Source organism: Taudactylus pleione, unplaced genomic scaffold, assembly GCF_031769625.1.
Source record: "Taudactylus pleione unplaced genomic scaffold, aTauple2 ptg000296l, whole genome shotgun sequence".
NCBI classification, from domain to species: Eukaryota; Metazoa; Chordata; class Amphibia; order Anura; family Myobatrachidae; genus Taudactylus; species Taudactylus pleione.
The window spans coordinates 15,057,471-15,083,308 of record NW_028284698.1 but is presented as its reverse complement, the minus strand read 5'-3'; the positions used below and the strand labels follow the sequence as shown (position 1 = coordinate 15,083,308).

The 25,838-nt window shown below is 42.9% G+C and overlaps 1 protein-coding gene across 3 annotated transcripts in view; it reads right to left on the bottom strand.

Annotated features, from left to right (window-relative positions):
- The window catches only part of COL4A6 (collagen type IV alpha 6 chain), a 367,236-nt gene that overhangs the window by 104,165 nt on the left and 237,233 nt on the right, over nucleotides 1-25,838 (bottom strand). For all 3 annotated transcript variants that reach the window (XM_088482857.1, XM_088482856.1, XM_088482859.1), the window contains 9 exons: nucleotides 22,726-22,794; nucleotides 18,010-18,045; nucleotides 17,384-17,449; nucleotides 17,130-17,165; nucleotides 16,931-16,972; nucleotides 9,631-9,723; nucleotides 7,986-8,039; nucleotides 7,813-7,872; nucleotides 4,584-4,628 (listed from right to left, as the gene is read on the bottom strand). In XM_088482857.1, the coding sequence (XP_088338983.1) occupies nucleotides 4,584-4,628; nucleotides 7,813-7,872; nucleotides 7,986-8,039; nucleotides 9,631-9,723; nucleotides 16,931-16,972; nucleotides 17,130-17,165; nucleotides 17,384-17,449; nucleotides 18,010-18,045; nucleotides 22,726-22,794 (501 nt within the window). The remainder of the gene's footprint in view (nucleotides 1-4,583; nucleotides 4,629-7,812; nucleotides 7,873-7,985; nucleotides 8,040-9,630; nucleotides 9,724-16,930; nucleotides 16,973-17,129; nucleotides 17,166-17,383; nucleotides 17,450-18,009; nucleotides 18,046-22,725; nucleotides 22,795-25,838) is intronic.

Sequence of the window (25,838 nt, the reverse complement as noted above, 5' to 3'; positions counted from 1 at the left end):
ACAGTCTATGGGGCCTTAGAATCCTGTCCATCATTCTTTGGAAGGTAGCAGGTGCCCCATGTAGCCCGAAGGGCAACATCTTGTACTGAAACAAGCCCTCTGGCGCTGAAAAAGCTGTCTTTTGTTTGGCGCTCTCGGTTAACGGTACTTGCCAATACCCTTTGGTTAGGTCAAGAGTGGTTAAATACCTTGCCGTCCCTAGTCTCTCAATCAATTCATCCACTCTTGGCATCGGGTAGGCATCGAATTTTGAAACACTGTTCAACTTTCGGAAGTCATTGCAGAAACGCACACTCCCGTCGGGCTTTGGAATCAACACAATGGGACTTGACCATTCACTATGTGATTCTTCAATAACCCCTAACTCTAGCATATTTTTAATTTCTTTCGACACCGATTCTCTTTGTGCTTCTGGCAACCTATAGGGCTTTAGATTAACTTTAACCCCTGGGTCAGTGATGATGTCATGTTTAATGACCGAGGTTTTCCCAGGTACGTCAGAGAACAGCACCCTATTTCTGATCAGAAACTCCTTGACCTCTTGTTGTTGAATTGCCAACAGGGTTTTTGCCACTGTCACTTTGGGAACTAAGGGCCCTGGATTTACTGGAGGGGCTCGGACGGCCGACAGTGCCGTTCTATCTTTCCAGGGCTTTAACAGATTTATATGGTATATCTGTTCCGGCTTTCTTTTCCCCGGCTGGTAAACTTTGTAATTGACCTGCCCCACTCTTTCTAAGATTTCAAAGGGCCCTTGCCATTTAGCCAAAAGTTTATTTTCCACAGTGGGAACCAATACTAACACTCTGTCCCCAGGAGCAAAGCTGCGTAACCGAGCATTGCGGTTGTATACCCTCTGTTGTGCCTGTTGAGCCTGTTCCAGGTGCTCTCTCACTATCGGCACTACCGCAGCAATTCTCTCCTGCATTTGAGAAACATACTCAGTCATGGTTTTGTAAGGACTAGACTGCCCCTCCCATGTCTCTTTGGCAATGTCTAGTAACCCCCTTGGGTGTCTCCCATACAACAAGTCGAAGGGTGAAAACCCGGTGGAGGACTGGGGAACTTCTCTTATGGCCAACAATAAATACGGCAGTAAGTAATCCCAATCCCTACCATCCTTGTCGACCACTTTCCTAAGCATGTGTTTTAACGTCTTGTTAAACCTCTCGACCAGCCCATCGGTTTGGGGGTGATAAACCGAAGTTCTTAACTGTTCAATTTTGAACAGGCGACATAACTCTTTCATGACTTTTGACATAAACGGTGTACCCTGGTCAGTTAGTATCTCCTTAGGTATACCCAGCCTGCTAAAGACATGAACTAGCTCTCTGGCAATGGTCTTGGTTGATGTATTGCGCAACGGGATCGCTTCCGGGTACCTGGTAGCGTAATCCATTATGACCAGAATATACTGGTGTCCCCTGGCAGACTTCATTAAGGGTCCAACCAAATCCATCGCTATTCTTTCAAACGGCACCTCTATAATAGGCAATGGAACTAGTGGACCCTTAAAATGTGGCCTGGGAGCATGATACTGACACTCAGGGCAGGATGCGCAAAAGTCAGACACCTCTTTATGAAGCCCGGGCCAGAAAAACCTCTGCATTATTCGCTCAGTGGTTTTCTCTACCCCTAGATGGCCTGCCGTTATATGACCATGGGCCAGATCCAACACTGTTCTTCTGTAGGCTTTGGGAACTATTAGTTGTTCCACAATATCTTCCCCCTTCTTAGTCACCTGATATAACAAATCCTGACACATTGCCATGTGGGGATAGGACAAAGTACTATCAGGGTCTACGGGTTTACTATCAACTACTTTTACATTCTCCCTGGCTTTTACCAAAGTAGGGTCATTCAACTGCTCCACGGCAAAGACCTCTCTTCTGACCTCTAAATCAGGCAGACGATCACTTGGCCCAACAACACTTCCCACCTCAATGGGAGGCACATCAGTTGGCGGGCCACCGTCACGTTCCGCATTCTCTAGTTCGTCAACCATAGTAGAAAAAGGGAATAACTCTGACTCAGAAGAAACTCCCTCTTCCACTACATCGACAACCTTCTCAAATGGATCGGGGTTGTTCACCTCTGGAACAAAACGGCTTTCCCACAACTTCCAGAAGTGAGCAAAGTCTCTCCCCAATATTGCATCGTACACCAGACCATGCACCAAACCCACAGAAACTATAGCAGAGCCACATGGTGTCTCGATGTTCACCTCGGCCGTAACATAATATCGAGTATCCCCATGTATGCAGGTCACACCAACAGTTTTCCCTGTATGCCTCAAGGGGTTCACCAGCTCAGCTTTTATAAGTGTCACCAAGCTACCAGAGTCTAACAGTGCCTCTACTCGGTTGCCATCTACAGTGAGTACACACATGTGCTTATCAGTCTCAGCCTGCCGGTCAGCTGTACAGGCTGTCTGTGCAAAGAAAGACCCCATGCGGTAGACATGAGCAGTATCACATTGCATAGGTTCAGTTGTAAGTGAACAATTAGCGGCAATATGGCCGAAGCCACCACATCGGAAACACTGAGTCATATTAATGTCTAGTCGTTTACGGGGCAAGAACCTTCCTGGCCTGGCAGGCCTGTCTCCAGGTTCTACACCCTCAGTCTTAGGTACATTCCAACGCCCAGCACCCTTCTCCCCTGGAACAGTCTTACCAGTGTCTGTGGGAGTTCGCCGGTGCGCCATCGGGGCTCGGTGGGGCATACTCATCAGCTCCTCAGCCGCCACGTACCTCTCCACCAGCTCGACCAACTGGTCCGCGGACTTAGGGTCTGCATGGCTCACCCACTTGCGCAGAGTTACAGGTAATGATCGCAGGTACCGGTCCATCACGACCCTTTCCACGGTCTGTGGTCCCGTCAGCGTCTCGGGCTGTAGCCATTTTGAGGACAGATGGACGAGGTCATGCATCTGTGAACGTGGAGGCTTGTCCCTATGGAACTCCCAGCGGTGGACCCGTTGGGCACGAACAAAGGTGGTGACTCCCAAGCGAGTTAGGATCTCCTGTTTTAGTTTTTTATAGTCCTTGGCATCAGCCAGGCATAAGTCGAAATATGCTTTTTGTGGCTCCCCAGACAAAAAAGGTGCCACCAGACTTGCCCACTGCTCCTTGGGCCAACTCTCCCTTTCGGCCGTTCTTTCAAATGCGGCTAGATAGGCCTCCACATCATCGCCCGAAGTCATCTTTTGAAGGAAGTGACTGGCTCGTACGGAGTGAGTGGGGGTGGGAGGACCAGTAGCAACATCTCTGGGCCGGGCAACCAGGTGCTGTACCACCTCTCTTATGGCCTGGCTGTTTTCTGCTAAGGCCTGGCGGGTTTCCTCAATGGAGACCTGTTGAAGTCTGTTAGTCTCCTGCTGAGCTGCTGTAGCTTCCTGCTGAGCCCTGGTAGATTCCTGCTGAGCTGCTGTAGCTTGGAGCAAGGCCTTAATAATGTCCTCCATTTTGTCCTGGGGTGTAGGTTGGAAGCTGAACCTTGCCTCTCTGAGCATTGGCTGACGCCTCCTCTATGGGACTCCAAGGACACAGTGTTATTTCCACACTCACAAATTGGGTGTCTGTCCCTTTAATTTTTTAAATGGAAAGTTTTCCTCTTGCTGCAACTTTAGTGTGTGTGGTAGCCCGCATTCTCCACCACATTGTGACACAGTTAGGTTAGGGGGTCCCTCTCCTGGGTAGAGGACTCCTTCCTTACACACACACACACACAGCAGCAGGGAAGCAGCACACCAGTCTGGATGCAAGTACAAGCTGGTCGGCGCCAGTCTTTATTGTACAATGTCAGAAATAACATAAAGAAAACATAAACATAAATCCTAGCCCTGTCGGGGCACTAACTTCACAGGTAGTTCCCTCACTACCAGAACCTGGCAGGGCCTAATACCCTCGCCAGCAACAAAGGCACAGCACAACACTCACAGTTAGGTTTTCAAGTGTCTCTGAGCAAACTCCCTGTCTGCTCTCCCAGGTGAGACAATCAGCCCTCAACACACTAGGCTTATATTGGCCACTCTCAGGTGGAAACCCTAACAAGCCTGTTACCAGGCTGCGAGAACAAAAACCTGGAGTGGCCGTGGGTGGAGCCCTCCCTCTCCTCTCACCCACAACCCCCAGGTCCCAAACTGGCTCTTCAAAAAGCCGAAACTCAAGCCTGCTATACTGCAGACTTTCTCCTGGGGGTTTAAAACACATAAGACAGGAATCTGGGACAAATGTACCTGCCACAGACCACTTTACCAATGATCCTATCACAATATATATATATATATATAATGTTATGATACTTGAAATACAGGAACCACCTTTGTTCCCTTACTGCCATAAGTAATGTACGTGGCTATACAAATTAGGCTTCAATGAGCAGTTGCATCAAAAAGTAAAAATTTATACTAGGGCTATGTTGTAAAGTGTATAGTATATTTCAGCAAAGAACTGGGAGGCTGGAGACTGGGAATGGGCTCCAATGTATGTAGTTTTACTGTCCGCTGAAAGGAAAAATGCTATTGATTTTCTTTACATTTACCCTATATGAATCAAATTAAGATGTTTTGAGCTCAGTACCTTGTTACCAGGAATCCCATTAAATCCATCTGGTCCAGGAAAGCCCTAGAAGAAGCAAAAATATTTATGAACGGAATCACCTATGTTTAACCCTAGAAAGTTAGCCAATGTCTGACACACCCGGCCATTTCTAACTTTTCATAGTAATAGATTTCCTGTAATGACATGTTATAGGTCTCTGACACCCATAGTTAGCATTAAATTAAATTTTTTAATTTTTTGTACTAATTTTTTTTCCAGGTTTTAGGCATAATCAGAAAGTGGATCACTTTTTCCGTTTTCCCCCAACCAAAATGGCGATTAAGAGCAAGTCCAAGAAAATTGTAACCCTCAAAGTGGAACAGAATTTTGTTTGAAGAGCCAAGTGATGATGCAATGTATGGAAGTGATGGACTGAGGGCCTGATTCAGACTTGAGAATAGAGTAAGATAGAGCAAGTAACTGTGTACAGGGACAAACCATGTAGCAATGCAAGATGTGCAAAGACATACATTATTTTTGCATGCGGGGTAAATACTGGCTGCTTTTGCATGTAGCCCACAAATGCTGGACAGCTTTATTTTTACACTGCAATTTAGATTTCAGTTTGGACACACCCCTCCCAAATCTAATGGTGCATATACACAATCAGATCTGTCAGACAAACGACGAATGATGAACTACGAACGATTTGAACGATTTTACCAACGATTTCATGAACTACGAACGATTTTTTACAGTATTAAAATGAATGAAAATCGACCAAATCTGACTGCAAACACATCAGATGTCAGATATCGTTATCTGACAAACTGGAACGCGCATTGTTCATCGTTGCAGGGACACATGTCAGATTTTCTTTCAGATATGAACGATTGAACGATTTTTAAAATCGTTATTGTACAAATCTGAAGGAAAATCTGACCGTGTGTATGCACCATTTATCTCTCTCTGCACGTTTCAAATCTGCCCCACCTGCAGTGCAGCATGGTTTTAGCAAGATGCACAGTTACAGTACTTGCTCTTTCTTACTCTTTTCCCACATCTAAATCAGACCCAAGTGATGAAGACTGTGTGGAAAGTCATGCTCTATCATCAACTGACTATGAAAGTGGAAATAATGACAATTATTCTCCTGATCCTAAGCCTAAAGCTGGCCACACACTAGACCAACTTACAACAAACCAGCCAACTTGTTGATTGGTTGGAATGAAAATCTGGTAACGTATAGGAGTAAATGATGGTCAGCAATTTGCTCCTAAATGCCAGAAAACAGATGAAAATGGTCGTTTAGACAAGTTTGTTAAATGTTTGATCTAAACTATTTGTTCAAAAAGCAGTTTTGGTCCAATTTCCAGCTTTTGGGAGCAAATTGCTGATTGTATTCCTTACCAGATTTCATTCCAACCAATCAACTACTTGGCTGGTTGGACAGATAATCTTTAGATGTGTGGCCAGCTTAAGGCCAAGGTCTGATTGATGAACCTCATGGCAGTAGCTTGCAACAACAATCAGGCCCAAATACTGTATGTGTAGAAAGACAGTCTTTGTACCTGAAACAAGTTCTGATTCTAGTGATGAAGTTTTAGCTGTTGTGGCAAAACCGCTAAAAAGCAGAAAGCAGCTAAAAGGAAGGATGATGATAATAGTAATTTTCATATTGAAGAAGGTAAATCCAGTTGTGACATCCATACAGAAAATGTTGAAAGGTAAAAAATAACCACAAATGAAAAACTGCTGTACCCCCAAAAAAACCTCACATTCCTAGTATCATGTTGGAGAAGAAAAAACACCGTACGGTTTTCTGTTTTAATGGTGTCATACCGGCCCAAAAGAAACAGGTTTAAGGTTTTGCTATCAAGCATGCTGGAAATAAAAATTGTTGACTGTGTCCACTAGCAAGCCTGAAATAATGATGATGTACAATGAAACCAAGGGAGGTGTTGATACCTTTGACCAGATGTGTGGGTCGGCACGTTGTAGTAGCAAAACAAGAAGACAGCCACTATGCATTTTCTATTGAATGTTAAATGCTGCAGGGATAAATTCCTTTATAATCCACACTACTAACAGAATGAAAGACAATGAAACCCTATCTAAAGGCACTTGTATTTGGAAGAACTGGCTTTCTCTCTAATGGAACCATGGATGAACCAATGAATTCAAGTGGCAACTTTACCTTGCTCAGTTAAAAGGTTGTTACAGAACATTCTGCTAAAAAGTGCACCAGCAGTTGGAACCAATACAGGTCTAACAAAACCCAAGAGATGTGGAATGTGTCCATCGAAAAAACACCAAAAAACATCATACCATATGCATGGAACATCGGGCAATGATTTGTTCTGTTTGTATTTGATGAAAAAATCTTTATTTTCCCATGTATTGCACCATTGTTCAATAAATATAATTTTTCTGTATACTATGGATTTTTCATCTTCCCGGGTATCACAGACACATGCGAGCTGTTCTGAAACTTTTTTTTTTTTTAAGGTTAGCTTTCTAGGGTTACACTACATTCCACTGGGGAGAGCCCTCACACATGTTTAGTCATTAATGAAAATGTATCAGTTGTGAAGTTCCATTTATTTGATACTGGTAGTGTTTTGACAGGGATCAATGGCAGAGCCTCGAAAAGAGGAAATGTTGTAAATGACTGTATAGGGCGGCACATGATTTCTTGTGCACAGCTCACAGCCAATCATGTGCCACATACAAAAATAGAACCCTTACTCTCTCCTCTATGCAAAGCTCTGCTAGTAATCCTCATGCTGAGGTGATGCATATGAGTACAAAAAAAAGCTTTAAAACTCTGCACATAAAAATAGCATATTTGCATCCATACATATATAGTAAAAGGCATCTAGCAGATGCATCCAGCTCGCAAATAAGCAAGTCTATGCCAGGCATATATACATCCAGATACTCTTAAGGGGCCCATACATCTACAATGGATTGTCCAAATTCCCCATTTTGCTGATGCCGGGGTCTGGGAATCGGGAAATCCAACATGTTGGAAATCTTTGAAAGACTCATCCCAATGATCCCGACCAAAAAATGATCAGGATCGGTGAGTCTGGGATTTGTAACATTTTGTTTTTCCCCGATTCACTGATGGATCGCCGTTCATCGATGTCTGTAGATCAGCGTTTTTGATCGCCGATCAGTGCATTGGATCGGTAGAACTGGGAATCGGGCCATCGATGTATGTTGCACTCTTAGAGCACAGCCCATTGAGATACATGGTACTTACCCTTAAACCAGGAAGTCCAGGAACTCCTTTCTCCCCTTTCTCTCCCAGGCCTCCGAATCCCTTACAGAAGACAAAACAGTACATAATATAATAAGTAATGAAAAACGCAGCATCCAATATTTTCACACACGGCTATAACAAAAAAGTCCAAATTAATAACTGATTAAACTTACAGGTGGACCAGGCAATCCAGGATTCCCAGGAATTCCAGGTTGACCAAAATAACCCTAAGTAGACATGATACATTATCACCAATGAAACAATTATCTCAGTAATGAATAACATAAACACGAGCAGCAATCTGTGTGGGGTCATGCTATTGATGAGTTCAGTTTAATTTATACTCATACCTTCCAAATGCCCTGGCTTAGTGAGACTGTCCCATGCACCAGGACAGTTGAGAGACGTGTTCCGCTCACCGCGTTGAGCAGATGCTGCATATGGCAATGGAAGAATGCTTTTGGAGAAAGGAAAACGTATACTGCACCGGATGAGTTCCTTATCAAAACCTACTGGGATATTACTGATTTTCCCCTGCAAAATGACAGGCTCAGATTTCAGCATAGCCAGCTGGACCCATCTTAGTTTCAAACGAAGACATGTAGATTGTTTTTTTTTTTCAACTGGGGATGTAATTATAGCATTTCTTTAAAGAAAGAAGGATTACCATGGTAATTAACCAAATTGTCTAACTTGGTCGAAATGGAGCAGAGCTTGGTCATTAATGACCAAAGGAACTGATGTGTTGTGTGGTTGGTTATTATGGTATGACATAGTACATTTTAGTTATGCTCCTTCTAGCTACCATTCATGTGAAGAGCTCCCAGTACTGGATTCACATGAAGCTATATCTCCATGTCCCTCACGACTAAGGGCGATTCAGAGCTGTACTCAGTCACATCTCTACGTGCCACTGAATGGGCATAACTGGGCAGCAATGGGGCATTCGCACGCAGGCAAGGTTCTGTGAGGGCATGTCAACGAAACTTCAGCTATGCAGAGTTGGATGTAAGTGTAAATGCACTTGTTTGGAGGCATAGCTTTTGCACCTAGTAGAAGGTAGGAGGAAGTGGGTACAATGTTGACAAGCAGACAACCTGGAGTATACATGGGGCCGGTCGCATCTCCAGATGTGTACAGCTCTGCATATGGGAAAATATTCACATTGTTTCCAGGCATGCATTTTTGGAGCAACAAGCACCCAATTTACATTAAACTCTTTATCAGGCCCACCTATATATGTGCTAGGTAGATAAATATGTAGATTTGCACTGAATGAACGGTTCTGCGGGACTGCAAGTATTTTGGTTTGTAAATGAGCCCCAGCGGTAGCACTGCTTTTGGTACATTCATTGGGAGCCAGTGACATCACAAGGAACGCTTTACTAACTTTTGATGAGGAGTGTAGGACCTGATCCAGGGTTGTACACTTTTGAACGCAACTGCTGTACAAAAATATGCTAATGCCTGCAGGGGGCTTCGGAAGGGAAAAGAGACTTCCTGCCGGCATCCAATATCCGATGCCTGCGTTCAAAGTCATAGGATTGGATTAACAGTGCGACCATTGATCACAATGATTGCAGCATCGCCCATCTGAGTAAGCCTAAGGGTTTGTGTACATCTCTGAATCAGGCCTGTATATATCTGCCAAACCAGTTCAATGCTAAGAACAAGGACATCAAAACTGTGAGCTCCAGGATCCTGAGTTAATCTGGAACTGAATAACCTTTGTTGTCCTTAAGTGACTACTATCACATGTTGTAGTTCCAGTCATTCTTTAACTCACAGTCACATGGCATACTCAATAGAGGTACATACTGGATCTCCTATGAACCCTTTCAGAAAATATTGGTATTGTATTCCACCGGTGGATGCTGGAGGTCCTGCATCGCCTTGGCGACCAGTGTCTCCCTGTGTGAAAGCACAAAATATGTGTAATTATAATGCAGAAGTGCCAATGCATGGCAATAGTATGCACGCTAAAGTATAGTGTGAGATTGTACACCATTAAATAATTTTACTGCTGGTAGTCCTGTCTCCCAAACAAAGCATATCCATACCAGAAGATGTTGCGATGTACAGAATACATAAATAAATAAAGTCGTTGCATATCAAAATTAATCAGCACAGTCTCCTGGTGAGTCCTAGTTGCATCAAATTGCATTTTTGGCAATAAAGACGCCCGGCGCTAGCAGAGTCTCACGGGACCAGGCATGCCGAGAGGGGCTGTTTGGAGAGATTGCAGCAAAGACTAGCGATTTTAATTAAAATAATAATTTCACTTAAAATTGCACTCCATTACATTTCCTCTTGAATATCAGAGAGGCCAAAGAGAAAAAGATTGCAAAATGTAGACTTGCTGCCATTAACTAAATACCAAAACTTTAAATCTGCTCTTATGCTCTAAAACAGGGATGGGGAACCTCAGGTCCCCGGGATCATTTGGTCTGGCCCTTGGAGCTGTTTTATGCTAGCCTCATCTGGCTAACAGGGTGTCTAGAATGGCACCCTGCAGCCAGAATCTATGCAGCAGTGCCGCCTGGAGCGTCCTTAGGATGCTTCAGACAGTCACTCCGCTGCCCTTATAGCTCCGTGCATTGCTGTAATCACCGGCAATTGTGGCCCCACCCCTTGTATCATCATACGGAGGGGGCGTGGACTGAACCAGGCACGCAAATGTTATATACAGTCAGGTGCATAAATATTTGGACATTGACAGAATTTTCATATTTTGGCCTCTATTCACCACCACAATGGCTGTGAAATGAAACAAACAAGATGTGCTTTAACTGCAGACTTTCAGATTAATTTGAGGGTAATTACATCCAAATCAGATGAACGGTGTAGGAATTACAACGGTTTCTATATGTGCCTCCCACTTTTTAAGGGACCAAAAGTAATGGGACTATCAACTCAAAAGCTATTTCATGGACAGGTGTGGGCTATTCCCTCGTTATTTCATTATCAATTAAGCAGGTAAAAGGTCTGGAGTTGATTCTAGGTGTGACATTTGCATTTGGAATCAGTTGCTGTCGACTCTCAGTATGAGATCCAAAGAGCTGTCACTCTCAGTGAAGCAAGCCATCATTAGGCTGAAAAATCAAAACAAACCCATCAGAGAGATAGCAAAAACATTAGGTGTGGCCAAATCAGCTGTTTGGAACATTCTTAAAAAGAAAGAACGCACCGGAGAGCTCAGCAACACCAAAAGACCCGGAAGACCACGGAAAACAACTGTGGTGGATGACAGAAGAATTATTTCCCTGGTGAAGAAAAACCCCTTCACAACAGTTGGCCAAATCAAGAACACTCTCCAGTAGGTAGGTGTATATGTGTCAAAGTCAACAATCAAGAGAAGACTTCACAAGAGTGAATATAGAGGGTTCACCACAAGATGTAAACCATTGGTGAGCCACAAAAACAGGAAGACCAGATTAGAGTTTGCCAAACAACATCTAAAAAAGCCATTACAGTTCTGGAACAACATCCTACGGACAGATGAGACAAAGATCAACTTGTACTAGAGTGATGGGAAGAAAAGAGTATGGAGAAGGAAAGGAACCGCTCATGATCCAAAACATACCACCTCATCAGTGAAGCACGGTGGTGGTAGTGTCATGGTGTGGGCATGTATGGCTGCCAATGGAACTGGTTCCCTTGTAGTTATTGATGATGTAACTACTGACAAAAGCAGCAGAATTAATTCTGAAGTGTTTCGGGCAATATTATATGCTCATATTCAGTCAAATGCTTCAGAACTCATTGGATGGCGCTTCACAGTGCAGATGGACAATGACCAGAAGCATACTGCAAAAGCAACCAAATAATTTTTTAAGGCTAAAAAGTGGAATGTTATGCAATGGCCAAGTCAATCCCCTGACCTGAATCCGATTGAGCATGCATTTCACTTGATGAAGACAAAACTGAAGGGAAAATTCCCCAAGAACAAGCAGGAACTGTATACATTTGCAGTAGAGGCCTGGCAGAGCATCACCAGGGATGAAACCCAGCGTTTGATGATGTCTATATGTTCCAGACTTCAGGCTGTAATTGCCTGCAAAGGATTTGCAACAAAGTATTAAAAAGTGAAAGTTAGATTTAGGATCGTTTAGTTTGTCCCATTACTTTTGGCCCCTTAAAAAGTGGGAGGCACATATAGAAACCGTTGTAATTCCTACACCGTTCACCTGATTTGGATGTAATTACCCTTAAATTAAATCTGAAAGTCTGCAGTTAAAGCATATCTTGTTTGTTTCATTTCAAAGCCATTGTGGTGGTTAATAGAGGCCAAAATATGAAAATTCTGTCAATGTCCCAATATTTATGCACCTGACTGTATATCAAAATGGCCCTCGGCAGAAAAAAGGTTCCCCTCCCCTGCTCTGAAAGAAGGATACTATGTGGACAATCTGAAAAACAGTATTTCAAAGACAATCATTATAACTTTTCTGCTAAGCCCTATTCAGAAAAGTTTTCATCACCAAAAACTCTTCTTTGGAGAAATGTTTCAGTCATGTATGTTTTACAGCTGTCTAAATGTCACAGCAATAGATACCCCGAAGTTCTTTTGTCCCTTTGTTTCTTCATCAAACTTACCATAACTCTTTGTAAATATACTATATAAAGGGGAAGGGAAATATGGGAAAGGTAGGTACGTAGCACAGGCAAATATTTGGGGCTCAGCTAGGAGGAAGTAATGAACTATAAATAAAGAACAAAATGAGTAAATGTAACAGCAAAGTTGCTCCCTTGGAAGTAATGAACCTGAATACAAAAGTAAAAAAAGAAGAAAAAGACAACTCCCTGAAATGGGGCACACTTTGCAGATAAAAGATAACTTTTGTTTTTACGTTTAAAAGAATAAGGTAAACTGACAAAAAAAATATAAATTATTATATATAAATGATGAAGTTAAACTGAAAACTTCAAATATAAATTAAATCCTTGAAAAGAGTATCAATAAATTAAACAGCATATAGAGAAAACAATTAAGGGTCAAATGAAACATGAGTTAATCACATCTGATAGCATGGAACATAATATTGTTTAAATGTATAAATATCAATCATGGTTATAAATAAATGAACAGCTGTATCAAGTGCTGGAGAAAAAATAAGAATAAATAAAATAAAAAATATATTCTCACGATTAGTAATTATGTCAACAGGTCCTCATAACACACCACAATTATGAACAAACAACCATGTAAAGTGCAAATGCAAATAAATAAATGGTTGACAATTAATCCCACAAATAAAAAAATATTACAACAAGTGTTCATATCAATCCAACAACCAACAAAGAGAAAAAAATTGTAAATCACATATAATTAAATAATAAATCTCAGCAATATTAATATGTTATGCTGAGAGATGGCTCAGTGATGTAGGACACATCATAAACACTTATCACAAAGAACATATATAACTGGCAGATATTATATGCAAAATATAAAGTGCAACAATAAGTAGGATATATACCACGTGTTTGTACAATTGAAAAGCACCCAATTTTAACAAACAATGAATAATAATGTTTATAATAAAGTGTTATGTGCTAATGCAGATATATTTCTCAAACATTCACCTGTTGAAATACGGATAAAGTAGGCTATGACAGGAACTACCAGATGGGATCCATATTAAAGCTTAATATACTGATAATTAAAAAAGATGACATGTATAGGCAAATATTCAAATATATGTAAACATTAATGAAATCATAACCATTAGAACTGCATAAGATAAATTCATTTATAATGCAGCATGACACACAATCCTCCCATCCAGAAATAATTGCTATAATAAGACTGAGGCGTCCCTCAGTATAAAAAATATATGTAAAATAATGTGCCCCCAGAAATGTGCTTTAAAAGAAATGGTACTGCCTGTGTGCTTAGTGGAACAGGGATCTGCTTTTGCCAGTCTTATATAAATATTGGACTGGGAATGAGAGTCCCTGTAACATGGCACAGTGAAGAAAGAAAGTACTATCTCTGCTGTCAGTGAAGATGAAATACCTGTCTGTAGTGCATGGGGGCAGAGAAAAAAATGCTGGCTGGACTGGAGGTAGTGTGATGCAGGAGTTCACTTTCTGCACAGGGACTCCCAAAGAGACATGGCCCGATGCGCATTTCGCCCCCTTCAAAAAGCCTTCTAGGGGAAACACGCATCGGGCCACATGCGGCCACGCCTCAAAATAACGTTACACAGGGGGCGTGGCCTATGGTAATTAGGTTACGCCGACAAATTTGCACGCGATGTTAGGGCGCCTTCTGAATGGCCGGCACAGGGTGCTCCGAACCCTGGAGCCGGCCCTGCCAGTCATAATCCAATTCGCCTTCTTCCTGGGAGGAGGTGGCTGTGAACAACCAGCACAGAGCGACCCTGATTCCGTACAACCTTTTGGCAACTTTTTATCACATTTTGTACAAGTATAAAAAGTGACTGACAGTTTTTTGGAACCCTTGTCTGGCTTCTCCATATTGAGAGAGAGAAAGACAATTCTAACCAATACAGATAGCTACCTAAATTCCACTGGAAAAAGTGTAGCACTGTTTAAATAGAAAAAAAACCAAAATAAAGGATTTTTTTTGTTGTTGTTTTTCTTAGAAAAGGTGCCAGGATGGAGGTGAGTATAGAATCTTTTTTTCAGGAACATCCAAACGGATTTCTACATGGGACAAGGGGACGTGAACATCTGGCAGCAGGTAAGTATGAATGAATGGGATAGGTTTATGTAATAAACTTTTACTGTATACGGTGTGTGTGTACTGTCTTTATTTAACTATTTATTTTATAATGGAGGTATGGGTGCCGGCCACCTGCTGGCACTTGTAGTTCCACAAGGGCAAAAGGGCAGGCATGCTGGCAGCTGTAGTTCCACTGTAAAATTCAATAGTTTTCTAGGGGTGCGGGGAAGAGCCCCGGGCTTCAGACCAAGCCTGGGGTTTCGGGAGAGGAAGGACCCCTTTTTGGGGGGATCCCCACCTCCCCTGTGATCCCAAGCTTGGCCTGACCAGCTTAGGGTTAGAATGCTTTGGCCATGGAGACCTGGTGATGGGGTCTCCTGGCTGTGGCATTACACCCCGGTCAGTTTGGGTCCGGTGCTGGTTTTAAATATAGGGGGACCCCTACACATTTTTTCCCCCCTATATTTAAAACCAGTATTGGCCCTGCAGCCTGGTGCTGGTTCCTAAATGACGGTGGAACCCTACTCGTTTTGTTCCCCATAATTTTCAGAACCAGGACTGGCTGACAAGTCCGGGGATGGTTATGGCTTTTGGGGGGGGACCCTACATAATTTAAAACAAATCCAAAAAACTATTTTTAATATTTACAGGCAGAAACATACACAAATCACACTGATCTGTGTATGTTTCTGGCAAACTCGCAGCTCCAGAGGTGAGTGTTTCAAACTTCAATTTGGTAGAGAGTTTGCTGTCATCTCACCCGTGATTGTCATCTCTATTCTTGGTAAATTTGCAAGCAGTATCTTTTATGTGAAAAGTGCTTCTGAGTTTGCCTGATGGTGATAAGATTCGAGTTTGCGATCTCACCCGAGTTTTACGAGTGAGAAAAGAGAACTCTCTCCCAAACTCCCCAGAGTTTGCCTTTAGTAAATTTGCTTGATGAGAAACATGCCTAAACTAACCAGAGATTGTCATCTTGATCAGACTCGATTCTTAGTAAATTTACCCTTAAATCACCTATTTGTTAAATGCAAAAAAATTGCCTCCTTGAAGTCCACTTTCACTTGCAAAAAAACAAAGACAAACAAAGAATCTTCAGTACAAAACAATGTGTCTTACTGCCTAAATTCCTGAGAAATAGTGAAGTAAAGGTGCTTATATATACAGTATAAGATCAAAGGTTAATACCCAAAGTAATAATCCCAGTTTAACTGTTTATCTGATAATAGACAGCAATCCCTCTGTAATTTGCAGTGAGTCTCTGCCAAGCAGAACTCCAGCAGCGCTCAAACACCTGAAAAAAATAATGTTTGGGCCGTGGCTATGAAGCCCCATGAGCCTCTGTCACTCAAATACCTGGAGGAGGCATGGCCGGGCACGCCGTCGGGATGCCAGACTTCATCATAGGCATTTCCTAGCTACCAGCGCTTCCATCCAGAGAACTTTGATGTTACTGCGGCTCATAGTGATGACATCAAAGACGGCGCACCTGCACGTGCAGCGGCACAGCGTCATGGGGGTATTCAACGAGCCTTCCTCTCCCACAATAGCCGGCAGCATGTTCTGCTCTGTAGCCTCAGCCAGAGGTCCCCCCGGGAGGAACCGTCAGGGGGTTCAAAGAGACGGGTGCTTCGGAAGCCCGGGGAGGCGCATGCACTGGGACCCTACAGCTGCTGCCACGTGAGTAATAACATGTCCAGCCGCTCTGCTAAAGCGGTGTGCCGGGAAGCAGTAAGTACAGCAAACAAGGTCTTTTACATATAAAATGTATCAAGCTTACCTTTTTGCCAGCGGCCCCCTCAGATGTGTGTCTGGTATGGAGAGAGCCCCAGGGACTATGTAGTTTGGTGAATCTCCCAGGAGCCGTCTTTAGAGTGGGATACAGGGTTCACACAAACCTCTATTTCTATCTAACGCCCACTCTGCTAATGCTTGTCGCCTGTTGCCAGGAACTAAGTACCCAAACCAAACAGAAATATAAAGAAATTAAACCTAACTAAAAGCTAGGACCAAGCTAGTGCCTTACTCCAAGGCACTAAAAATAAGACTGAAGTTCTAGTGAAAGGGGAGGGGTTATATAGGGGGTGTGAGCCAGTCTCAATTAGTTAGTGCCCGACTCCACAGCTCACTATACATAACCCAGAGGTAATGGCATCCCCCAGATGGATGAAAAAGGAATAAAGTATAACCTACTTTCCCACAGAGTTACACTTGATAACACATTTATTTATGTCTTTGATTTTCCTATTGCAATTGTGCTAACTTCCTAACGATTTGTGCACAGGCCTGGGAGGGGTTATATGGAAGGTGGGAATAGTGTTTCACAGATCGGATCATTACAGTAAGGAAAAGACAGGAAGATACCATTTACAAGGATAACACATTGTCACAGTGAGATTGCAAAGATGTCAGAATAATGGTACATACCTTGTCTCCTCTCTCTCCCTGAGGATCTGGTCCAGAGCTTCCCTGTAAAAGAAGACACATGTAGAAACTTCTTAAGAGTAGGGAGTAGAAATTGATTTTTGGATACACAATTGTTTCCTGAACAATATTTTGAGCATATTTTTTAATAAAGAGCATTAAAGTGATACTATTTATAATAATAATAATAATAACAACTTACTTCTGGACCAGGAAGGCCAGGTAATCCGGGAAAACCCTAAAGTTAAGAGATATTCAGATATTTTGAGAATTTACAATGAATGAGTTATATGTAACTTTCTAGCATTACTACTCAGTTGTATAGAAATGTACACCCCTTACTATACATATACACCCCTTACTACAAAAATAACGTGCAATGAAAATTGTCAATGCTGTGATATGAGAACTAGATGAAATTATATTCAGAAAGTGTCCTGTCAGCGATCTACTTACTGGTAATCCGGATGCTCCTGCGAGCCCTGTAGGACCGGGAGGGCCAGGTTTTCCCCGTGCTCCTTGCTTTAAAACAGAGCAATGATTAAGTCAACAGTATTTTGTGCCATTGCAGCTAATGACAAATTCACCCACAAAGCTGAACAACTTTCCAATAACCAAGAGACATTTTTGGTTAATGGAAAGTAATAGGGAAAAAGGTTGTTCAAAGTAGAATGTGGTTTTCATGTGTAATTATATGGGAAAATGGACATTCTATACTAAAATTGGATTTAAAAATAATAAATGAGGTGTTCAAAACTTGCCAACTGTGTATAATATGATGTTTCCTAGTAAATGTGTCTGTTGGAAGCACTATTTCTTTAAAATAAATAGATATTAGTTAATTAGACAGAATTATTAATATGATTAAATATAAATAATGAGTGAAATATAGTTTTCAGCATTAATACTGATAAAAATATATTAAAGTTTTCTAAATTTTGCCTTTTAAAAAAGCTGATCACCCTTCTAACTGTAGGTCGGGGTTCTCTGTCGATTTGTAAGCAGCATGACTTGTGACCCTTCTATGTAAATCTTACCAAAACTACATATTACAAACAGAGCATTAAAGAAAATATACATACAGGATAACCATCTTCTCCATTGCGTCCATCATCCCCCTAGAACAATGCAAAACACACAGTTGTAAGATTACCGGAACTTCTAATGAAATATCTAACAATCAAATTGACAGTTTTCTATGAGAAGACAGAGGGGTATATTTACTAAGGTGCGGGTTTTTAGAAGTGGTTTTGGTGCCCATAGCAACCAATCAGATTCTAGCTATTATCCACCTTCTAGAAGGAGCTAGATAAATGTTAAGTAGAATCTGATTGGTTGCTATGGGCACCAAAACCACTTCTAAAAACCCGCACCTTAGTAAATATACCCAAAAATCTCTATAGATGAGCATAATGTGATGTAATAAAAGCTCATTTATATCAATTGGTATCCTGGGAATCAATTAGGCTCATCAGACATGAGCACTATCAGATGGTCACTTTTGATAATGCTCAGGTCTGTACACACTATTGTCATACCTCTTCCCCCACATAATCCGGGATACCCATTTGTAGAAATTCTTAATCATTCAGAGGAAAGAAAGAGCACCGGAACATATAGCGCCCCCACTTGACTATGTAAGGAGCCCAGTTGAAAGGCCCCAGCTGTTCCTGTCTAATTAATATACCCAACCCTTCATGGCTAGGTTTCATAAGCAAATACGCTGAGCTGCTCCATTGCTACCCCATGGTTCTCATGTTCTGAAGCCACACAATCAGAGACGGACACAGGGTGTTTAGAAGAAAGAGAAGAGAAGTGCAAAGCCATGTTGCTGTGCCAGAGAGCACCAACCTAGAGTAGGCCAGAGTAAGAGACCAGCCAGAACAAGAGACTAGCCAGAACGAGAGACCGGCCAGAACAAAAGAACGGCCAGAACAAGAGACCAGCCAGAACAAGAGACCGGCCAGAACAAGAGACCGGCCAGAACAAGAGACCGGCCAGAACAAGAGACCGGCCAGAACAAGAGACCTGCCAGAACAAGAGACCGGCCAGAACAAGAAACCGTCCACAACAAAAGAACGACCAGAACAAGAGACCAGCCAGAACAAGAGTCCGGCCAGAACAAGAGACCAGCCAGAACAAGAGACCGGCCAGAACAAGAGACCGGCCAGAACAAGAGACCGGCCAGAACAAGAGACCGGCCAGAACAAGAGACCGGCCAGAACAAGAGACCGGCCAGAACAAGAGACCGGCCAGAACAAGAGACCGGCCAGAACAAGAGACCAACCAGAATAAGAGACCAGTCAGAACAAGAGACCGATCAGAACAAGAGACCGATCAGAACAAGAGACCGATCAGAACAAGAGACCGATCAGAACAAGAGACTAACCAGAGTAACAGATGAGCCTCAGTAAAAGACCATGCAGAGTACGAGACCAGCCAGAACAAAATATAATCTAGAATAAGAGACCAGCCATAGTGAGAGACCATTTAGAGTAAGTGACAAGGCAGAAAAAGAGTCCAGCCAGCGGGAATGTCAAAATACCGTTAGCGGCATCCCAATGGTCGGTATCCCGACAGGGCTCAGGTAAGTATACTTACCCTCCCCCTTCTCCCCCTAACCCTCCCTTCTTGTAGCCTAACCCTAACCCTCCCCAACCAAAGTCTCCCCCGTGAGTAAACCTAACCCCTAACCCCCCCAGTGGTGCATAACCCTAACCCCCCCCCAAAACCTAACGCTAACCCCGATATACTGCCTAAACCTAACACTCCCCCCCCACGGCTACCAGCTAAGATGCTCCCGACTTACCTCGTTTGGGCTGGCATCTGTCTGTATTCCAGCGTTGGGATTAAGAGAGGCATCGGTATTTCGGCACCTATCTTAAATCCCGTGTTGGGCTTCCATCATCAGGATTCAGACCAGGTAGAGTAAACCAGCCAGAGTAAGACACCAGCCAGAGTAAGACACCAGCCAGAGTAATGCCGGGTACACACAAGACGATGTGTTTACACGGTCGGCACAAGATGAGATAAATGACATATCATGCCGTCATTTGACACTGCACAATCTGGTGAACAACAGCACGATATATTGTTTACCTGCCGCTTCCACAAGCATGGGCTCTTTCATAAAATTTCAGATTGAGCAGCATGTAGGCTCAATCTGTCAATGCAATGAATGACCCAGCGGGAGCACGTATGGTCGGTCATAGTGCATACACACTTGCCGACATGGACGATATGTTGGCCCGATCCGCCAGATCGGGCGACATATCATCAGGGGCGAGATGCAGAAATGGTAAAAATGCGGCCAAACCCCAAAAATGCAGGTTTGACTGCATTTCTCATAAGTGCGGTGGGTAACACGTTCTTCCTGATGGTGTTACCCATAGAAGCTGATGGGCTTATTTAAAGAAAAGAGACCAGCCAGAGTCAGAGACTAATATAAAGAAAAGAGACCAGCCAGAATCAGAGACCAATATAAAGAAAAGAAACCAGCCAGAGTCAGAGACCAATATAAAAAAGAGAGACCAGCCAGAGTCAGAGCTCATTTAAAGAAAAGAGACCAGCCAGAGTCAGAGACCAATATAGAGAAAAGAGACCAGCCAGAGTCAGAGACCAATATAAAGAAAAGAGACCAGCCAGAGTCAGAGACCAATATAGAGAAAAGAGACCAGCCAGAGTCAGAGACCAATATAGAGAAAAGAGACCAGCCAGAGTCAGAGACCAATATAGAGAAAAGAGACCAGCCAGAGTCAGAGACCAATATAAAGAAAAGAGACCAGCCAGAGTCAGAGATCATTCAAAGAAAAGAGACCAGCCAGACTCAGAGCTTATTTAAAGAAAAGAGACCAGCCAGAGTCAGAGACCCATATAAAGAAAACAGACCAGCCACAGTTAGAGATAATTCAAAGAAAAGAGACCAGCCAGAGTCAGAGTTTTTAAAGAAAAGAGACCAGCCAGAGTCAGAGACCAGAGAGTATTTATACAACTTGTGTTTACTGTTTCACTCTAACGATGATAACTCTTATTCTACCACTACAAAACTGTTTAATAAAAATATTCAATAAAAAAAAGACCAGAGTTTTAACAATAAGAGCAATTTATTATTATTTTTTAACTGCACTCAATTAGACATTTATTAATAGAGACCAAGCTGGGGATTTAATAATAACAAATATATAGTTGGTTACTATGTTATAGCTGTGGATTTCTAGGTCTTCTGAGGAAACAAAGAAGGTGGGAATAGAGGCATTTCCGCATATATAACATTTGTATTGTTATGCTACACATTTACACAGGACCGGCGCTAGGCTTCCAGCGCCGGTCCTGTGCTGCACAGCTGAGCCCGTTCCCTCCTCCTGAGCGCTTGCCCAATAGCGCTAGGAGGCGGGCTCAGGCTGTGCATAACACACGCATCGCCGCCAGCGCTGGCGGCGATGCGTGTGTTAAACAGCAGCCAATGAGAGTCAGATAGACTCTCATTGACTGCTGCAGCACCCACTGCAAGAGCCGGGCTTCCGTCCGGCTCCTGCAGTGGGTAATGGGACAGACGTCATGACATCATGACGTCTCTCCCATAATGCTGAGCGCGCCAGCCCGGGAGGACTGGCGGGTGGCGGCGGCGGGAGCGGTGTCGCGGTCCGGAGCAGCAGCGTGGATTCAGGTAAGTATATTTTTATATATATATTTTTTAAACCTGTCTGCACTACTGGGGGCACAACGGGGGAGGGGGGTGGCTACTACTGGGGGGACCTCTACTGGGGGTGGGGGCACAATGGGGGAGGGGTGGCTACTACTGGGGGCTCCATTATTGGGAGGACCTCTACTGGGGGGAGGACTACTACTGGGGGCACTTAATCGGGAGGGGCAACCTCTACTGGGGACTACTACTTGGGGGGGGAACTACCACTGGGGGCATTATACAAGGGGCTTACTACTAGAGGCACTGCACTGGGGGGACCACTACTGGGGGCAATAATAGGAAGGGCCACTACAGGGGCACTGGATAGGGGGGATCACTACTGGGTGCCTGCATAAGGGGGACCACTACTGGGAAAACTGCATGGGGGGACTACTGCTGGGGGCACTATATAAAGGGCACTGCATGGGGGGGGACTACTACTGGGGGCACTATATAAAGGGCACTGCATAAGGGGATACCGCTACTGGGCGCACTGCATTGTGGTGACTGCTACTGGGGGCACTGCATAAGGGGGAACACTACATGGGGCACTACATTTGGGGGGGCCACTACTGGGGGTACTGAGTAAGGGGAACTAATTATGGGCTGTATAAGAGGGACCACTACTGGGGATACTGTATGAGGGGCACTACTATGGGCCTGCATAAGAGGGACCACAACTGCATACTGGGATTACTGTATAAGGGGTACTACTGGGGTTAAGGTGCATATGGATAGGAATGTTCAGTGTGAAAATAAAGGGGTGTGTCATGTTGACACACCCCATTTTTAAGTGACCACGCCCATTTTTCTTAACGTGCGCGCCTGCGGCACGCACACATTGGGAGGGGGGGGGCTCCCTTTTCAAATTTGCCCTTGGCTCCAAATACCCTAGTTATGCCACTGCTGACACCATGCAGGGCAATTCGTATTATTAATAAAACCCCACCACTCACCGACTATGAGAAGAGATTACATGGGGAGAAAAGTGGAAATGTAAAATGTTATTTAGGTTTGTATGCATATTGTACCTACTGTAGCATAATGCATTTGCACCTACTCATTAAAATACCAATGAACGGCAGATTAGCATCTACAGTACATTTCCTCTTACCTTTGGTCCTTTAATTCCCCTCGATGAATAGGAAGGGTTTCCTTTCTGACCTTTTGGACCTGAAACACCCTAGAATCAAGAAGAGACACAATACAATTACATGATACCTAATGATTTTAATGACAGTCACTTCCCATTGTGATAAGACAAGAAAAACGTAAAAGTCATGTGCGACTAGTATAAGCTTTCCTAGCTATCTAGAAATATTACAATAATACAATTTTATTCTAAACAAAAGTATTTGTCTTATAGATATTTTAACAGTCAACACTAAATCGTAAGTTGTTATGAGTAGAATAGCAACATGTGAGGATTTTATGTTGAAGTGGATGTCTCATATGTGGAAGCTGTCCTATCCAGCACTGGTATGATCATTGTATTTATAATGTAAAGTAGAGGGCATGCACGCTCATGCTTTGAGCATCAGTGTATTAATATCAAGTAACTCTTGCTCTCTCCAATGGATAAATGACAGCTTAATGAAAAGCATCCAATCATGTGTTGTTAATTATGAAAAGAAACCATTAGATGGCAGGAGACATCAATATGTCTCAGGAAGTATGGTAACAAGAAAATCATAACCGGATAATATTGGTCCATTACCAAAGGAAAAACATGCATCAACTGCAGTGCGTTTTCCGTTTTTACCTATTACAGCATGAAAGCACTTAGATTTCTACAGGAAATTACATGGATTAGTAGATCAAGATGGCAGTGTTTAGGAGGGGACAGATTTTCCATCTGTCCCAGGCTCCAGCCTATTCTATCAATGACAAGTGCATTTCTTGGTGTATTTAAATAAATGTAATAAAACAGGCCTGGCCAAACCTGAGGCTCTCTAGCTGTTGTGAAACTACAGGTCCCAGCATGCCTGCCACAGTTTTGCTATTAGGGAATGCTAAAACTGTGACAGGGCATGCTGGGATGTGTAGTTTCACAACAGCTAGAGAGTTACAGGTTAGCTAGACCTGTAATAAAATCATTCAAATAAAAGTTCCACAATGTAAACTAAAATAGTCCTGACATCTACTCACTTCCATGGATACATAGGGCATAGGGGTCTATTTACTAAGCAGTGTTAGGAGACAAAGTGAAAAGTGATAAGGTGCCAGCCAATCAGCTCCCAACTGCCATCTCACAGGCTGTATTTGAAAAATGACAGTTGGGAGCTAATTGGCTGGCACCTTATCACTTTCTTATCACTTTTCACTCAGTCTCCTAATACTGCTCAGTAAATAGACCCCATAGTGTTTTACGATAAAGCAGGCATTTTGAAAGTAGAGGATGAGACTAGTGCTAGTGCTAGTAGTACTGACTTTGACATTTTGTGGGAACTTTACAAGTGTTGTTACTTGGTCTCACTTTGTACCCTTAGTCACTGGGAACTAGTGGAAAAAATGTTAAGAAATACTGGTCGCACTACATATGCTAGCATGCACTTACTGACTATGTTATTCACTGTATTACAGTGTTTTAAGACCACTTCAGATTGGATGACTGGCTATTAAGTATACATGCTCATCGAAAATTAACTCATTTCACATCAGGTGCTCCTGGAAAGCAGCCTGTACATAGAGTTTTTTTTATTTACATTGGAACAAAAAAAAAGGAGATTTTAGATAAGTATCAATTATGGAGGCAACTTTTTTACTATTATTTATGGGGTAAATTAATTATTTTTTTTCTTAGGCTCTATTATTTATTTCTATAGAGTCAATGACAGTACTATTTATTTTTATATGGTCAATGATTGTACTATTTATTTCTACAGGATTGGGGACAATAATATATATTTTTCTATAGGACTAGGGACAATGCCATTTTCTATAAAGACTAGGGTCAACACTATTTCTGCAAGACTGGGGTCAGTGCTATATATCACTAATACTATAGAACTACATACCTCCCAACTGTCCCGCATTCAGCGGGACAGTCCCGTTTTTCTTGGACTGTCCCGCTGTGGGGGGGAAGTTGGGGGGAGCACAAACTTCTGCTCTGCATAGCAGAGCAGTAGGTAAGCAGAAGGAGAACAGATGCCGTGTGCATGAGCGAGGCATCTGTTCACCAGTGTAGGGAGAGCCTGGGGGCTGCCCAGCATCTCGGTGAGTGCTGGGCACGCCCCAACAGTGACGTAAATGGGGGTTGCCGGGAGGCTCCGGACAGCTTTCAGGAGGTTCACCCCATTTTCCTGAAACTCTGCCCCCTTTTTGGACGCCTACCGTAGGCACGCCAACTGTCCCTCTTCAGTGAAAGTTGGGAGGTATGGGACTAGGGGTACCATTATAAACTTCTATACTAATGGGGGCACTACATTGACCTTCAATATGGGAAATACACCTGTTGTGCACACCTATGGTGCTTGTAGTTTAACAGGTACCAACATAAAGTCACAGTCAATGGCTGTGTTTGCAATACATTTTACTATTCTCCCCCTGGTATCCAATATTTGGGGGCACAAGGAGAGGCCCAGTGCTACTCAGCATTTTATCTGTGTGTAAGTATATATATATATATATATATATATATATATTCCATAGACAAAAAACCTTACAGTTACACATGTCCCATTAAGGCTTCTAAGACGTGATCATAATGCGAATTAGCAGCTCCCCCATTTAGTGACAGCAATCTCACTCTGAGAGTGCTGCATCTGCAGTTAACCACAGGGTGTGATGGCATACCAATCTGTATTGCGCAAGGAACATGTCCATTAAGGCGTCAGCCTTAGTTATTGTAATTTCATTGCTTTTTGAAGTTTGAGTGTCAGAAATTCAGTAGGTTTTGTGAAATTTCAGATCATGTCTAAGAAGCCTTAATGGGACATGTGAAATTCTATGGAATTTCATTGCTTTTTAAAAAAAAATGTATACATAGACACATGACTGTTCTTGGGAGCTTGTCACAGACTGCGCCTATGGCCTCTGAACTAGATGGTGATAAGAAGCCTTTCCCCTTTAGTACTTGAACTGTCAGCACTACATTCCCATACACATATAATGGGCCTCTGTACCAGATGGCATAAAGTAACCTTTCCCCTCAGTACTTGAACTGTTGGCGCTACATTCCCATACACATATAATTGGCCTCTGTAACAGATGGTGATAAGCAGACTT